This window comes from Hydra vulgaris, chromosome 02 (assembly GCF_038396675.1).
Source record: "Hydra vulgaris chromosome 02, alternate assembly HydraT2T_AEP".
Classification (NCBI taxonomy): domain Eukaryota; kingdom Metazoa; phylum Cnidaria; class Hydrozoa; order Anthoathecata; family Hydridae; genus Hydra; species Hydra vulgaris.
Genome location: NC_088921.1, coordinates 3,037,501 through 3,055,475, shown reverse-complemented (window position 1 = coordinate 3,055,475; position 17,975 = coordinate 3,037,501). Strand labels below are relative to the sequence as shown.

Here is a 17,975-nt window from a genome sequence, read left to right as displayed (position 1 = left end):
ATTGAAACAATGAAATATTTATAGTTTATTATTCGGAAAACCAATTAAAATAATTGGAACAGGTCTTTAATTGGAACATTTAAAAAATAAGTTACAATAATTTAGTTTAAAAATAATTTAGAACAACTTATTTTAAAAATAGTTTTAACAACTCATTTTAAAAATAAGTTTTAGCAGCTCATTTTTTCGATAAATTTGTTATAAAATTATTGTAATTTTGATTTGTAATTTTGTAATTATTGTAATTTTGATTGATAAATTTGAAAACAATTTAAAAATGGAAAAGCGATTTAAAATTTTAATTTTTTAAACTTTTATAAAAAAAAGTTTTAAACTTTTTTTAAAGTTTTTATTCAAAATAAGAATTTTAGTTAGCTGAGAACCAAGAAAATGTCCACATTTAGTGTTTTTTCTATTTTTTGTCAATAAGTATTCTTCTAATTAATAAGGTATAATAGAAAAATAAATAGGGTGGAGCGTGTGTTTACTAAATCTGGTCTCAAAAAAAATAAACATTCTTTACATGCTTTAACTTAAAACTCAATTTTCGCGGAAACACAAAAAAAGGACATAAGACTTTCTGACGAGTTATTAAAAAATGACAAAAGTTAGCTTGGGGAAAAAAGGGTGGGGAGAGGGGTGAAGATTTCGTAACTTTACAAAAATTAGAAAAACTTTGAGTCTGTGCGGATTGATGTAAAACAACCTTTTTAAAAATACTTTTTTAGGACTTATTTAAATCCTAAGTTTTTATTATTATATTTTTTTTTACATGGTTTTTATTATTATGCCAGATAGAAAATTTATGCTAGACACTTTGTAATGATAGTTTTACTTATTTTTTAATTCACTCTGGTGTGAAGCAAAAAAACTTCCTTGATTGGAAGCAAAAAAACGTTCTACTCATCAAAATTATCCACTTGCGTGTCCGATCATTTTCATTCTTTTATAAATATTTGGGACCTTCTTTAGATAAAAATTTTATAATAAATTAAATATCTTTCAAATAAATATTTACTAAAACACACTGCTCATGTCTAATTAAAAAACGTGGTCATTTACCAGAACATTTCACAACACGTTTTTATAAAAAAATATTTTAACAAATGTAATACAATTCTTTATTACCTTTTGCTTGAGACAATTATGTGTGTGGCATAAGTTGCTAGATTTTGTTGTTTTTGTAAAAAAAAAAAAATTTTATTACTTTTCTTCTTAAACAACAAAATTCCTAATATCGTCACGATCATTTTACAAAAGCCTTAAACATTTTTTCATCGTATAAGAAATTAAAAAAAAATTAAAAAGTTCTTTTTTCTATACATCATATTTGAAAAAAAAATTTTTTTTAATAACTTAAGATGTTATCTAAAATCAATTTAAAAAAATCTTTTATCGTCTTTGACCGGGACGATATGATTAAAGTAATTTTTAACGATATAAAATTTTAAAAGACCAGCAAAATTAAAGGTAGCGGTGGATTTGTGGTGGTAGCGGATTAGTGGTGGTAGTGGATTAGTGGTAGACACGGTCGTTCAGATATAAGGAAAAAGCGCCGTTTAGGCACGCATGCGTCAGTTATTTTTAAACGTCTTTAAATGCTTGTAAAATGGCCGCGGTTCTTAGTTACAATATAAATTTTAGGTGGTAGTAGTTGTTTTCTATTTCGTTTTTGTAAACGAGTCATTTTTTCATGCTTTTAATTTAATTCAATCAATAAATATCCTAATTGTACTATAAATTAAATGAAATAGAGAAAATAAAATGTGTAATAACCTTAAATGTGTATCTTTGTGCAAGATCTTTTTGCTGTAAAAAGATCGTTTGTTTATTTATAAATTTTTTAAATATATATATATATATATATATATATATATATATATATATATATATATATATATATATATACATTATATATTATTATATATATATTATATATATATATATTAATAATTAATAATATTAAATGTGATGTATTTAAAATGGTATATTTTACCTAAATATACCATTTTAAATACACCACATTTAAAAGCACAATCTATTTTATTAGTACAGTCTAAAAATAAAATATAACAACCCAATATAATAATGAAAATGAACTTAGGAAAAATGAAAAGACAAAGTAAACATATATATATATATATATATATATATATATATATATATATATATATATATATATATATATATATATATATATATATATATATATATATATATATATATATATATATATATATATATATATATATATATACACATATCTAGGGTTTAACTCCGACAAAAACAACCTTTTCAAAGTATTTCAAAGAAATATGTATCCATCTTAGCTAACATCGAAAATATATAAATCTTATTTAAACAAAATTAACACAAACAATCCATCACAACCAAAAATCAAAGAACCTTTGTCTTACTTTAAACTACTGTTTTTAGGAAAAATATCTGATTCAACTAAAAAAAGATTGAATTCAATTGTTAAAAGATATTGCTGTTCTGTAAATTTTAAACTAGTTTTTGTCTCACTAAAAGTTTCAAAATTTTTCTCCTCTAAAGATCCTATTCCTCTAGAGTTCAAATCGTTTGTGGTCTACAAATTCGTATGTGCATGATGTAACTCCTGTTATATAGGCGAAACTACTCGCCATCTCAAGAGACGGATAACTGAACATTATAAGAGAGACAAAAAATCACATATCTATAAACATCTCCATGGTAATGAAAATTGTTTTATGCAATTAAATGAAAAGTGTTTTTCCGTTTTAGATTCAGCATCTAATAATTTCGAATTAAAACTTAAAGAAAGCATGTTTATAGAATGGTTATAACCTAGTATGAACAAACAGGTCAACCATGTCCAATTGACACTTTCTGTTTAGTTATTACTTTCTATGTATTTTTTTATTAACCTATTCTTTCGTCACTTCGTATTTGTTTTTTAGTATGACTTGTTATTCTTATAATAGTTTTTGTTGTATTTTTGTAATTAAATTAATAGTTTGTACACAGATAATTACATTTTGTATTGGTATTGAAAAAATCACCTATATAGGTATTTAAACAAATTTAAAAATTAAACTTCAACTGAAGATGACTATTGATAGTCGAAACATGTATTGTTTTGTTTAGAATTAATAAAATGGTTTTATTAATTAAAAAGTTTTTCTATATATATATATATATATATATATATATATATATATATATATATATATATATATATGTTTACTTTGTCTTTTAATTTTTCCTAAGTTCATTTTCATTATTATATTAGGTTGCTATATTTTATTATTAGACTGTACTAATAAAATAGATTGTGCTTTTAAATGTGGTGTGTTTAAAATGGTATATTTGGATTTGTGTCAATGAATCAAAAATTAATTCAGTTGAATGATTTTTGGCTCTTTGTCACATAACTCTAGAACATTTGTTGCAAAGTTTGTTTGGTATTCAATTCCTTAATTGAAGTTTTTTTTGGACTTGACAATTTCGAACAGTAATTAGAATTAATTTTTTTCTATTTGTGAGTAACTTATTTAAATTGTATAATAATTTTTAATGTACATTAAACTATGTCTTTGCATTTTTTCTAAGTTCACTTTAATTATTTCAATGTTTAAAAGTCATTTTGTTATTATATGAACCATTATTTTTGCTTACTTAAAAGTAATCTATGTTATTACTTAAAAGTTTTTATTATTTTATTTTGGCCTACATAAATGTGTGGCTCAATCAGATTGAGCATCGAGTTGTTTCTGTAAACCTATGGTTTAAATCCTGTTTTTACATTTTTTTAAAAGATAAATTGTTTTAAAAGATAATATTTATTTTAGCTTATCTTCTTATTCTTTTATGGTATTATCTACTCAAAACAAATATTAGTTTGACAATTAAAGCATGCTAAAGAAATGTGTTACAGCAGATGCTTCATAATACCAAAAGTATTTTAACCAAATAAAATATTGGGTGCCAAAAATTTTCAGTAATTGACGTTAATGGATATTTTAGGTTGTGTACGTACAAAAAGTCTATGGGTCTCCACAAAAATATTATTTTTAACTTTTCTAATAAAAAAATATTGTTTTCAAAAAAATTGTAAAAATATATTTTTATATAATATTTTATATAACAGGGGTGTTTTTCAGTCACCCTGCTGGATTCTGAAATGCATTTTATGTCTTACTTGGCTCGTCCATTATGATAATACATAGTCTGGTAATTAGTTTAATATTAAACAGTAAATGTTTATTAACTAGTTAATAAATACTTACTGTAAATAAGAAACTGTCCGGTTGTCCTGTCGGGCTACCAAAAGACATTTTTTTCAAAATTTTAGTTGCCCTTTGAGAAAAAAGTACATGAAGATCATAAAGGTTCACCCTTGTATACTATCTTGTTATACACCCCTGTATACTATCTTGTTCGTAGAATTTTACACATCTTTATTTATTTTATCCTGTCAAACCTTCTAATTTATTTTCTTACTTCACTGAAGTGAGCTCTTCCTCTGATGTAAATATTTGGATTTTTTTTTTCTTTAAATTAACTGATAATAAAAAGACAAAAAATATAAGGTTGAAAGTATACAAACAATGTAAATAGGCAGATGTATACAAAAATGGTGACCAATAAATATATATATATATAATTTTTTTTTTTAATATATATTTATTGGTTTATTCAAGTTATTCTTTTTTTATGTAACTTACCTTCTCTACAGCAAAGGAGCATCACCTAGCCCATATTTAATAAAAATATATACTTATATAATACATAAATATAAATATATATTTATAAATATATAAAAATGGTAAAAAGATCCATCATTTTTAGAGATTTCATGAACTTTAAAACTACTAAAGATATAATTAATCTAGGCATATTATTACTTTTCAAAATATTTAATAATTAAATAAATTAAATATAATTTTGTATCGTTAAATAATTTCAAAAAATACAAACAAGTTAAACAAAATTACCTCTTAATTTATATGTTGCGGTACATTGTACAATAAAAAATACAATACTAATACACAGCATAAAAATTACTTTAGAAAAAAAATATTTAAAGAAGTTACTCACTAATAACAAAAGATTATTACTTTTTGTTGTAAATAGCCAATGCATATCCAAAATTAATTGCTGTATTTCCTGATTACGGAAATCTTTGTACAGCTTTTAAAAATTTATGTGTCAAGAAACCAAAAATCAATTGTGTCTATTAATTTTAAATTTATTGACACAACCAAATGTATATAAATGTACGAATAAAGCATATGATCAATATCTAAAAAGAATATATATATATATATATATATATATACATATATATATATATATATATATATATATATATATATATATATATTTATATACATATATATATATATATGTGTATATATATATATGTGTATATATATATATATATATATATATATATATATATATATATATATATATATATATATGTTAAGTGATTTTCTACTACTAATATATATATATATATATATTGTTAAGTGATTTTCTACTACTAATATATATATATGTATATATATATATATATATATATATATATATATATATATATAGTATATATGTTACTGATACCCGCAGAACCAGGAATTAGCTAAATGCTAATGTTTATAATATATTTAATATTGCAACTCTGAGTTTCATGTGTTATCACAATCATCAGGCAAGTAGTAAAAGTTTAATTTTGCTACGATTTGTTTAGTGGACGTTACGGTTTATATTTGTATTTTAGATCGTTACGGGACAGAAATTGATTAGTAGTTAGGTTATTAATATTATTAATTTGTTTTTAGTTGGCTAATAATTGTGAAATAGTTATATGTTTAATATTGTTTAAAATATTTTTTATGTGTTAATGTGTATTATTTGTGTATTAAAAAATAATAAAATAAAAATAAGAAAATAAGAATTAAAATTGATATAAAAATATACAGAATATTATGAAATATATTACAAAAGCTGTGTATGTGAGTAATTTATTAGTTAGCCTAGAGATATATGGAGCAGATTAGTATAGTTATTTTTATTTTTAGTTGTTAGTCAGGTTTGTAGCGAGCTTTGTAATTTTTTAATAAGAATTTATCTTCGTGGCGGCACTTTGATATAATTTCGGTTCTCTTATTTAACAGTTCTTCAGGTTTTGGATATGATATAATAGTAAATTTCTCATACAGAATTAGTGGCATCTTTTGGAAATATTCGAGTAGGGGGGTACTGATTTGAGAATAGACCATGTTAGCATAGGAGTTTCATTAAAATTGTTTTTTAAATCCCAGACATAGTTTGATAGGGCGGTAGAATTTTTGTATTTAATATTGTTGAATGATGATTTGTGGTTGTTGTATCTGGTTTTCCACTCACCTTCCATTAATCCTATATAAACTTTGCTGGGTTGGTTTTTTGCTGCGATGATGCATTTATTTATAATATTTGTGGATTTGCACTTACCATTCAGGGGGCATTCTGCTTTGTTTCGACAGTTGCATTTTGGATCATTATTTTCAATTCTTGGGAAGATAATTTTTTTGTTGTGGTGTTTTATAATTTTTTCTATAGTTTCAGTTTTCTATAGTGCCGCCACGAAGATAAATTCTTATTAAAAAATTACAAAGCTCGCTACAAACCTGACTAACAACTAAAAATAAAAATAACTATACTAATCTGCTCCATATATCTCTAGGCTAACTAATAAATTACTCACATACACAGCTTTTGTAATATATTTCATAATATTCTGTATATTTTTATATCAATTTTAATTCTTATTTTCTTATTTTTATTTTATTATTTTTTAATACACAAATAATACACATTAACACATAAAAAATATTTTAAACAACATTAAACATATAACTATTTCACAATTATTAGCCAACTAAAAACAAATTAATAATATTATTAACCTAACTACTAATCAATTTCCGTCCTGTAACGATCTAAAATACAAATATAAACTGTAACGTCCACTAAACAAATTGTAGCAAAATTAAACTTTTACTACTTGCCTGATGATTGTGATAACACATGAAACTCAGAGTTGCAATATTAAATATATTATAGGCATTAGCATTTAGCTAATTCCTGGTACTGCGGGTAACAGTAACATATATACTATATATATATATATATATACATATATATATATATATATATATATATATATATATATATATATATATATATATATATATATATATATATATATATATATATATATATATATATATATATATATATATATATATATATATATATATATATATAAATTGTGTATTGTATTTTACAAAGAGTGCTCAATGTTCTTAAAGAACAGAGCAATAATAAATTAGTAAAAAACACTTATCTAACTTTTTCTTCAACTTGAAGTTTCACCATTGCTGGATCATCAGGAAGAGAACTCTTATCTAATTTTTTCTTCAACTTCAAGTTGAAGAAAATATATATATATATATATATATATATGTATATATACTTATGTATACATATACTTATATATATATACATTCAATATATGCACACACATACAATATATGTGTTATATATATATATATATATATATATACATACATATATATATATATATATATATATATATATATATATATATATATATATATATATATATATATATATGTATATATATATATATATATATATATATAACAAATATATTCAGTGGCGGATCTAGTATTTTTTGATCTTTGAGATAACTAACTTCCAGACATGGAGCTAACTCCAAACATTTATATATTTATACTTATGTCAAATAAGGATGCTTTGCAAAAAATTTCGATGATTGGAGCTTAGGAACAAAAAAGCCCCCAAAATTTAGCCCTACCTGCCCCAAACGTGAGAGCAACAAGTTGATGAAATATTTTTTGTATTATTTTCAACTAGACTTATATTCATCGATAAATTTTAAATATCATAGTAAAATATTTTAGCATTCAAAAATTATGACAATATAAAATTTGCAACCCCCTCAAATTGAGGGGGGTTTAAACTTTATATGGTCATAATTTTTAATAATAAAAAATAAATACAACATAGTGAGATATAATACAAAATAATGATATATAATATAGTTTAGGATAATCTTATAAATTTTAAAGATTCCCTTATATTAGTTTATATTATTTACAAATTACATATCTCTACGTTGATTAAATAGTGTTTTATCATTAGATGGAACTGCATTACGAAAATTTAAATTAGTTGTGCAGAACTTGTGCAAAATGCATAGAAAAAAGACTATAATTTGACTGTTAATCTAAAAACTATGATAGAGAAAGTGTTTCTTATTCAATTTGAAGAAATAGAAAACATACATCCAAAAAAAATTTGCCACAAATGTTATTGAAATGTTATTAATAATGCAAGCAAAAGGAAAACAACAACTTTTTCTTTTTCTTTTTCTCTATATACTGACTGGCAACCACATATGATAAACTGTGCCACATGTCAAATGGCTGAAAATGTGCGACACAGTACAGTTTTCACACGTTCACTTTTAAAAAAATCAAAAACTGTTTAAAAAAAAACAACCTAGTAAATACAAAAAATGTTAGATAATTGGAATGTTTAATTCAATAAAAGAAAATATAATACCTATACACAATTTGACCACAGATATTGATATATCAGAACTACAAAATGAATTAAATCCTTTCTTAGAGCAGTCTATGTTGTAAGTGTAACTAAATACCAAAACTTATCTAGACAAAAACTAACAAAGAAATAATTATAGATAAGGGGCCATTCATATATTACGTATGCACCAAGGGGAGGCAATGTCCCCATGGTGCGTATGTAATGCATAAGATTATGATAAGATTAAAACTACGCTTTAAAACAATTAAAACATTGTTTTAAAGTGTGGTTAAAATGTGTAAAATCTTTTGAAATTTTAATTCAAAAATTGAAGTTTTTCAAAATAAAACTTTTGTAATACAGAAACTTATACTATTTTTTGTGTCAATTTTGTCTATACACATTATAAATTATGTGTATAGACAAAATTAAGTTATTGCAAAAATTTCTAGATTTAAACCCTGCCTCCCCTTGTTGCGCCACCCACATTTTACAACACCCTACCCCCACAATGCAAATATTATATATATATTATAATTATTATAAATATTATATTATAAATATTATACAAATGTTATAAAATATATAATTTATAATAGTAACTAAAGTTAAGGGGGTGATATCTCCATGCATGCAAGTGGAGGATAAAGTTGGGGGAAGGGTGTTATAAAATGTATGTGGTTTAACACGGGGGAGGCGGGGTCTAAATCTAGAGATTTTTGCATACATAATTTATGGATGGCCCCTAAGGTATCAAGATAATTTGTGAGATAATAAATTGTAACCTTTTTCTTCTTCTGTCTAACTATTTAATAAATGTGTTTTTGTTTACAGAATCATATGTTGCTGATTTAATGCAATTTTATCGCGCTAAATGGCCTCATGCTTCAGTGCCACCTAAGCTACAGAGGATCATGCGATACCATTTTTGCAAAAATGGAGTGCTGGTTTTAGATTCTATGGTGAACAAGGAGGTGAATGAATTCATCATGAGTTCAATAAACTAAAGGTTATATACCAATCCATTCCTTCACCAACAATGCGGTTAAAAAGCATCCTTAAATCTCAGTGAAAACTAATCCTAAAAATAGAGCGCACAGACCTGAAATTAAAAAAAGAAAAAAAAAAGATTTTTATGTAACTTTTTAACAATTACATGTAAATTTTATATATAAAAAAAGTCAAAAAAGAAAATGTAAATAATTTAAAAAAGATATTTATTTTAAACTTTATATTAAATATAAGTTTTATATATTTTAGACAACATTTTTGTTTTAATAGTTTTATATAAATAAAAATAGTTGAAAAACGAAAATATTTAAACAGTTTAAATAGTAAAAAAAAGAAACTAATTTAAAAGATTTATTCAGAACTTTATATAAAGAAATAAACTGTTATATATCTAGTTTTATTTTTATGCTTATACTTCAATATAAATTGTCATTTCTTATGAGTATTATTTTTGTGTTTTTTTTTCAACGTAAAAAAATTGTATTTTATTAAAATAGTTATTAATAAGAGGATTTATAGTTAGGAAATAAGTTAGGATAGAGGATATAAAAATTAAATGTAAATCTGTTACAAATTATGGAAGAAAGTTAATTATAGTAATTTATAAAAAATTACAATTATTCAAAATCAAAATATTTGGGCAAAATAACAAAATGTATTCAAAATAATTTATCAGCCATTTTATATTGCTAATAATTAACACAATTTAAAGAACTTACCACCAAAAAATATTGTCTTTTGTACTAAATAGTCAAATCCAGACATAAAAAAAAATTGATTTTATTCCCAAAAAGTTAAATACCGTAACCTTCATACAAATTTTTTTAATTTGTGTGTCAACGTATCAACAATCAATCAGCAAATGTCAATTGATTTTGCCTAAACATAGCGCTTGTAAACGACCGCGTAGAACCAATTCTTTTTTTTTTTTTTTTCTTTTCAACATCTTCGCTTCCAACAAGGCTGCAGGCAGCCACTAATTAAAGTTGGAAGTTACTGAAAGAGAAAAAATTAAGATGCTAGAGCAAGATAGCGATTGATTGACGACTTAAAGGACTGCAAATTATATGAATCAGTAAAGCAAGATGAAGGAAGTGAATTCCAAAGAGCTGATGTTCGAGGAAAAAAACTAGACGAATAAGCGTTTTTGGAGCACTTAGGAACAGTCACAGAAAAAAGATGACACTTAATCAAATGACAAGTAACACGAGAATGAATTTTAGTAGATGGCACAAGAGACGCTAGCTCTTTCGAGCAGTGCCCATTATAGTATTTGTAGAAAAGAGAAAGAGAAGCAACATTACGACGATGTGATAATGGTTGGAGGTTGGTTGCAAAAGCGGGTCCAACTATGTTAACAATGCGTTGTTGCACCTTGTCTAAAAGAGAAAGGGCATCGTTAGAAGATCCACTCCAGATATGGCAACAGTATTCCATACATGGCCGGATTTGAGATTTATAGAGATAGAGAATAGAATCTGAAGTAAGAAAGTGTCGAGCTCGATAAAGAGATGCAACCTTAGCAGATGCTAATTTTGCAACTGATTTGATATGTGGTTTCCAAGAAAGATTGGAAGTAAGAGTTAATCCTAGAAGATAAAGAGTAGATGACTCATCGAGTACATCACCGTTCACAAATATAGGAAGATCTAACTTATTGCGATAGTGATTGGCTGAAAAAAACTGAGTTTTATCTGAATTAAAGTTCACCAGCCACTGTGAGCCCCATGCTGTAGCAGAAGTGAGATCCTTTTCAAATTCATTAATTATGGTGAGTATTAAATTACAGCAGTACTAGCCGATGGTTACAGAAAAAAATGTGAATTTTGCAAAATAATAAAAATTATCTTGCAAAGTCCAAATTAAAAAGTTACAAACACTATTTTGTACCAAATTTAATTTTGATTAATAATACGCAAAAAAAAAAAAATTGAGTTATTATTATCATCATTACTTGAAATAAACTGAAGTAAACTAAAAACTTCCCAAAAGTGAAAATTACGGAAATAGCTAAACTTGTTTTTTCTGTTTCCAAACTTATGAACAAGTGGTGTTTATGAACAATTGGTGTTTATAAACAAGTGGTGTTTTTTCAATATAATACTGCTTTATACTGCTAACTTAGCTTGAGAAAGAAAAAAATTGGTTATTAAAAGCGCCAAGAAAATAAAGGGAAAAATAAAAGGTGTGTATGTTCTTTCTATTTTATTACGTCCGTAATGCGGTAGTGGTGTAGTGGTAAAGCGCTCGCTTCATAAGCGAGAGGTTCCGAGTTCGAACCCCACCACGTTCCTGGTAGTACCGCGCTCAACTTGTTTCCCTGCGCAGCGGCCTTGTTCGTCAAGTTTTGTGTTTCGGAGCTATAGATTTGAGAGAGGGTTATAACCACTAATAAGTAGCCTCCTCATTTGTAGTGGCCTTCTCGGCCTTGAGGAGGTGGATAACAAAAAAAAAAAACTAAAACTGCGGATTTGTAATAAGTAAAAAGATAAAAAAAGTTTGTTAAAACTAAAATACTAGTAGGAAAGGTTGCATAAGTTGAGCATGTTAACAGTGTATTGTTCTTTACAGCCAATATATATATATATATATATATATATATATATATATATATATATATATATATATATATATATATATATATATACATATATATATATATATATATATATATATATATATATATATATATATATATCATAATTTAGTCTTTCCTCTCAAAAAATATAAACGATTATCTCAAAATTTCCTCTCAAAAAATATAAACAGATTATCATAATTTAGTCTTTCCTCTCAAAAAATATAAACGATTATCTCAAAATTTCCTCTCAAAAAATATAAACAGATTATCATAATTTAGTCTTTCCTATATAAAAATATAAACGAACAGGTCATTTAAAAAAAAAATCTTTATACCTAAAATCGCGTTATTTTCGACACACCCAATCATTTCATCTTAGAAAACCAGTTTCTTAAGATGAGCTTTTTTTAATGAAACTCAAAAAAACTTAATATAATAAAAAGTTACTCATAAAAAAAAAAAAAAAATCTTATATTATCTTAAATAAAATCTCTAGAAAAGTTTGCAATACTATTTTTTGAAAAAACTTTAGCTCTTGATATACCAAAATAAAGCTCCGTGGAGAGTAACTTTAAAAAAACGCGATTTCCTTAATAAAAAAACGCGAGTTCCTTAATAAAAATCGGCATCTCATCTTGAGCGTCTCAAAACATATCATCTTAGGCAACTTCACTGAGTACTCTCATAATTTAAATAGCATAACAACAGCTTATGTATTATCTTATATAACCCGTGGAATTAGCAGTAGATAACCATAAAATATTGAGGATATAATGAACTTTGATGATCTTGTTTCGTTGTGACGTAATTATAAAATATTGAATAATAAAAAATTATAACGGGGGTGGTAAATTTTTAAACAATAAAACCATGAGAGATTATCAAATATACAATCAAGTAATTACAATAAATATCACCGTCAGACTTGTATGAACATACTTTACCAAATAAATTCGCAAATAAATCAGTAACCTACCTGTAAAAGAAGTTATACCATCTAAGGAACCTGCTCATATCATGCAACCTTTCCCTAATAGAGGTAATGCGGGTCAAATGAAGTAGTTATAATTAATTTATTTTTAAGGGATAAAGATTTTTAATTCTTTTTTTTTTTCAGAGAATTTTGAGATGTATTTAAATATATAAAAATCAAACAATTTTTAAAAATGTTTTTAAGAAACATTTTGAAGTTTTGCTCTGATACCATTCACTATTATGATTGAAGCTTTGCTCAAAACATTACGACACTTTTTACACTTGACTTGCTGGTGTGGTTGTTGTAGCTGGTGTTGCTGTTGTTAATTGATTTACCTGCTTCTCATCATCAAAGTCAAGCCTACGTTTTTTACTAGCTTGTTTACTGTCACCATCTTTCAACCCTTCAAATATTTCTGATTGATTGAAACACTCCTCTTTGCATCTTGACACGTCTACATTTTTTCGTATTTTGTGTCAACGTTTTGGATGCAAAACATTTGCTGCAAATCTAACACAATCTTGTTTTTGAACCACTGCCAATCGTCTTACCAAAACCGTAGTAACGTCTATAAGGACTTACTACCGGTATACTGAATGATTTAGCAACTTTTTTGAGTGAAAGCTCGCCACTTTTTATTTAGCACGACTTGGTCTTTGTAAATTTAGTTTTAAAAAAAATTCTTGACCGACCATTCACAGAAAAAAAATTATTTATTTTGTATTAAAATTTTATATCATCTTATTTAGAAAAAGATTCTTCACAACATAATCAAAAATTATTTGCAAAATATTTATTCAATAAGTAAAAAAAAACGATCGCAAAAAAAAGAAGATAAAGTGACATCAGAGTAGTTACTTAAGGGGTCGTCCACAAATTACGTCAACTTTTGATCCTTTTTCCCCAACATTCTTGATTTACATACAGTAGCATATTGGTTATAATGTCATTAAATTAAAATTATGTTTAAGAAAAAGATTTTTGTTTTTGTTTTTAGTTTTATACACCCATTATTTTGGTATTGCTCATTAAAATTCATAAGAAAACTTGCAATGTATGGTATAAGAAATAAGCTCCTTAATTGGATCTCAACATTTTTTCGAATAGATGTCACAAAGTTTTGGTCGGAAATTCACTTTCAAAACCATCAAGCATTATTAGTAGAGTTCCTCAAGGTATTATTTTGGTTCCATCGTTATTTTTATTGTATATTACCAATTTACCATATATTTCATATTAACAATTCTCTGTAATCAAAAATCTTAATTGTTCTCTTATGCTGACAATAAGTTATATATGCTGACAGTATTAAGTTATATAGATTATTTAGGGATACGAATCATAGCCAAAACCTAGCTGTTGCCATCAACAAAGTTTTCTCTGAACAGAACTCACTTAGTATATCACCTTGTTTTTTTTGTAAACATATAAATTTCAATTATAAACTTAGAGTTCATAAATTAACTTTGTCTAAAATATCTAAAAGACCTTGGTGTGGCTATGAGGACACTTTCCTAAGTTACAAATATTAAATTCAAATGTTGTCGGTGCAGCAAACATCCGAGGATATTTAAAACTAAAGTATTTTAAAAGTCGTGATCCAAGTGTTCTCGTAAAAGGCTTTACTACTTACATAAGACCTATTTAAGAATATTGCCCTCTGGTCAGGTCATCACATTGCACTGAATAAATAAATATTGAAAAAATCAAAAAAGTTTTACTTAGAAGTTTTCATATTTTAACTGACTTTTAATACTCGATTCGTCATCAATTTAAAAAAATACTGTTCTATCTCGTGTAACAGTTTTTGCTTTTGTCATAGTTGTAATTTCCTAATTTTGTAACCTTTCTTGTATATTTATTTTTTTGTCGTGGGGCACGATGTCGGAGTCCTATTTACTTTTTAGACTTGTGTGTTCTTTAGAGCATGTGTTACTGTTCTAATAAACTTAAATAAAATAAAATCAAACCATAAAAATTAGTTGTACCCTATTTTAAGGTCACATGGCTCGGCGACCGGGCTAGATCAAAAAATATTATTTTTCTTGTTAAAAATCACGTTAAAATGGCCGATAGTTCTGGAAGTGATGAAGGTAAAAATAACTACTGCTACCCAAAAAATATTCACATTTTTGATTTTAAATACAAACGCGATGAAAGCTTGGATAACTTATATGCTTGTATTTCTAATACACTTATCACATATTTATCTGATAATAAAAACGAAAAAAAACAGTCCAGTTCATATAATAGTGAAAACACGGGAAATATCACAGTAGCTCATAAAGTTCTTGAAATAAAAGACAAAGTTAAATGTTCTGTTTTAAATAAAAAATATGTGTTTGTATTAAAGTGTAATGGAAAATGCAGCCGAATTCCATTTTTAAAAATTAGCGAAGAAAAAAAATACTATAAGCATCCCTCATGCAGCGATTCCAATTTTGAAGCATCGTCATCCAGAGAATCATCTGAAACCGTTTTTAACATTAAAAATGAAAATATTTCTCAAAAATATATTTTTTCTCTTGACACTAATCAATCTCCTATACACACAGAAGAGTTTGCTGAAGAGGTTTTTCAGCAAATCCCAACTACTAATGGTGGAGACTGTATGTCATATATACAATCTAACAGGACATTTTTACCATTTGGTGATAATATTCAAATTGCACCAAATTATAATTCACCCAGATATATTCCATATATGCAACGAAACATACATAGAAGTAATCAAATCCAGAGTGCAAATGCAAGGGGAAACATAATACATATTCCAAACAGTACTAACTCAATATTTTATGATAGTGAAGAATCTAGTGAACTTAATCCTTTTCACATTATAAACAGTTGTTCTTCAAACATGCAGGAAATTCCAATAAATTTGGTTGTAAATAACACTTTTCCTTTTGAATTATCATCTGAACCCTTAAGCAGAAATAATATTGAATCAACAATAATACAAGACCAAAACGATTATTTTAGTTCTAGCAATATGGCTCAATTGCAACAAATTGTTTTAGAAGAACCACAAATTTCAAATTCTAGTATGTTAGATCGCTTGACTTCATACGAAACAAATGAAAATAATACAGAAAAGGGTAAACCACAAAACTTTGAACTTCAAGGAGACAACTTTAATGATAAAAAAAGTCAAAGTAAACTTTTTAACAAACATTTAGGAAGTGAAGTAATATCCTGTCAGGTAAATAAGTTTAGCATTATTTAAAAAAATGTTGTTTCTCTCCCATAATATGAAGTATTTTTGCAAATACCATAAAAATTACCACAGTTGTTGCTTAACTGAGCTATTACCTTTTCTTTAATGTTTTATTATCGTCTACCTTAATGTCATCATCATCATCATCATCATCATCATCATCATCATCATCATCATCATCATCATCATCATCATCATCATCATCATCATCATCATCATCATCATCATCATCATCATCATCATCATCATCATCATCATCATCATCATCATCATCATCATCATCATCATCATCATCATCATCATCATCATCATCATCATCCAGCCAAAGTCCCCTGCAACATACACAAATGTTTTCCGTTTGTCACCTTCAGTTTTTCTGTATTTTATTTTGCTATTTTAAATTTAAACAAAGCTTGATATATTTTCACATGCATTCGTTGGATTTTACAATGTTTACACAAAATTTTGCAACAAAAAAAAATACATTATTTTTGAAAATAATAAAAACCTTTTTTTGAAGGATCATGTACACTTTAACCTTTAACACAAAAACCAGTTTGAAAAAATTATGCCATCTTTGAACTGCATCACAAATGCATTAAAATTACAGTTGTAAAAAAATACGAGTGTAAAAAAACTTGATGCTAAATTAATCGGCTGTGAAAAGTAATTACGTTTTAGAATTACAAATTCGATTGTAAAAAAATTAACTTTACAAATTTGACTGTGAAAAATTCGATGCTAAATTATTCGGTTGTGAAAAGTAATTGGGTTTTTTTAAAATTTTTTTAGTTTCATTAAACTTTTAATGATATTTGATCATCTCATTCTATGTTCAATAAATTCGATTCTAGAAATTAGTTAAATCTTTTTCGATTCTAAGCAGTTTTTACACAATTCGGTTCTAGAACATTTTCACAAATTCGGTTCTGGCATTGGACGTCATTTAAACACTAGTGACAAAAATAGTGTTTATTGTTTTATTGAGAAATTATATGAAATAATTTACATACATTTTATTTCCAAATTAAAAAATAGGTTTATGATAAAGTTATCTTTGTAATACAATAAAACATTTAAATGAAAATATTTTGCAACTTTCCATGCAAAGATGTTACAGTTGGTGTTGGAGGAGGAGCTAAGTCTCTTGTCCAAATGAAATGGATATGAGCGAGAATTTGAAAGTTTGTGTGCAAATGCCTATGGATTTTGTACATTTTAATGTTCTTCGTGTAATTTCAATTTGGGTAATTAATTAGCTGTAGTTGTTGAGAACAAAAGTCACACATTTTTTTATTATTATAACGTTTTATATAATAATCATTAATTGGTGACAAGAGTCTAGGGTGTTAGCCAGCCTAGTGGCACCGTGTATAATGCGGAATTCCCAATGGGTTTAAAATTCCCAAAATTCAATGACCTTTTTTGTTTTTTCAAGTAATAAGACAATATCAATAAAAATTTCCAATATTTAGTATTACAATGTCTTTTAAATGCATTGAACAACAGTTAGTTAATATGCTACTCAGTTCCATCTTTATTTAAGTTATTTTAATTAAGTATAAAAT

The 17,975-nt window shown here is 25.8% G+C and overlaps 2 protein-coding genes and 1 long non-coding RNA gene across 4 annotated transcripts in view; 2 read left to right on the top strand and 1 right to left on the bottom strand.

The window, feature by feature from the left end:
- The first annotated feature begins 1,423 nt into the window (after positions 1-1,423).
- Positions 1,424-9,886, top strand: LOC136076330 (uncharacterized). Its single transcript, XR_010636172.1, has 2 exons — positions 1,424-1,647; positions 9,457-9,886. It is a non-coding gene; the product is annotated as an uncharacterized LOC136076330 (long non-coding RNA).
- A 758-nt stretch (positions 9,887-10,644) lies between these two features.
- On the bottom strand, positions 10,645-15,010 carry LOC136075720 (uncharacterized). Its single transcript, XM_065789156.1, has 2 exons — positions 14,975-15,010; positions 10,645-11,382 (listed from the first exon to the last, which is right to left on the bottom strand). Exons 1-2 carry the CDS (start codon positions 15,008-15,010, stop codon positions 10,645-10,647), a joined length of 774 nt encoding a protein of 257 aa, XP_065645228.1.
- A 169-nt stretch (positions 15,011-15,179) lies between these two features.
- LOC100207024 (uncharacterized) overlaps positions 15,180-17,975 on the top strand; it is a 94,329-nt gene continuing 91,533 nt past the window's right edge. For both annotated transcript variants that reach the window (XR_010636456.1, XM_065789966.1), the window contains exon 1: positions 15,180-16,392. Coding sequence is in view for 1 of the 2 variants with exons in the window: in XM_065789966.1 (XP_065646038.1) it covers positions 15,256-16,392 (1,137 nt within the window). In the remaining variant the exon portion in view is untranslated. The remainder of the gene's footprint in view (positions 16,393-17,975) is intronic.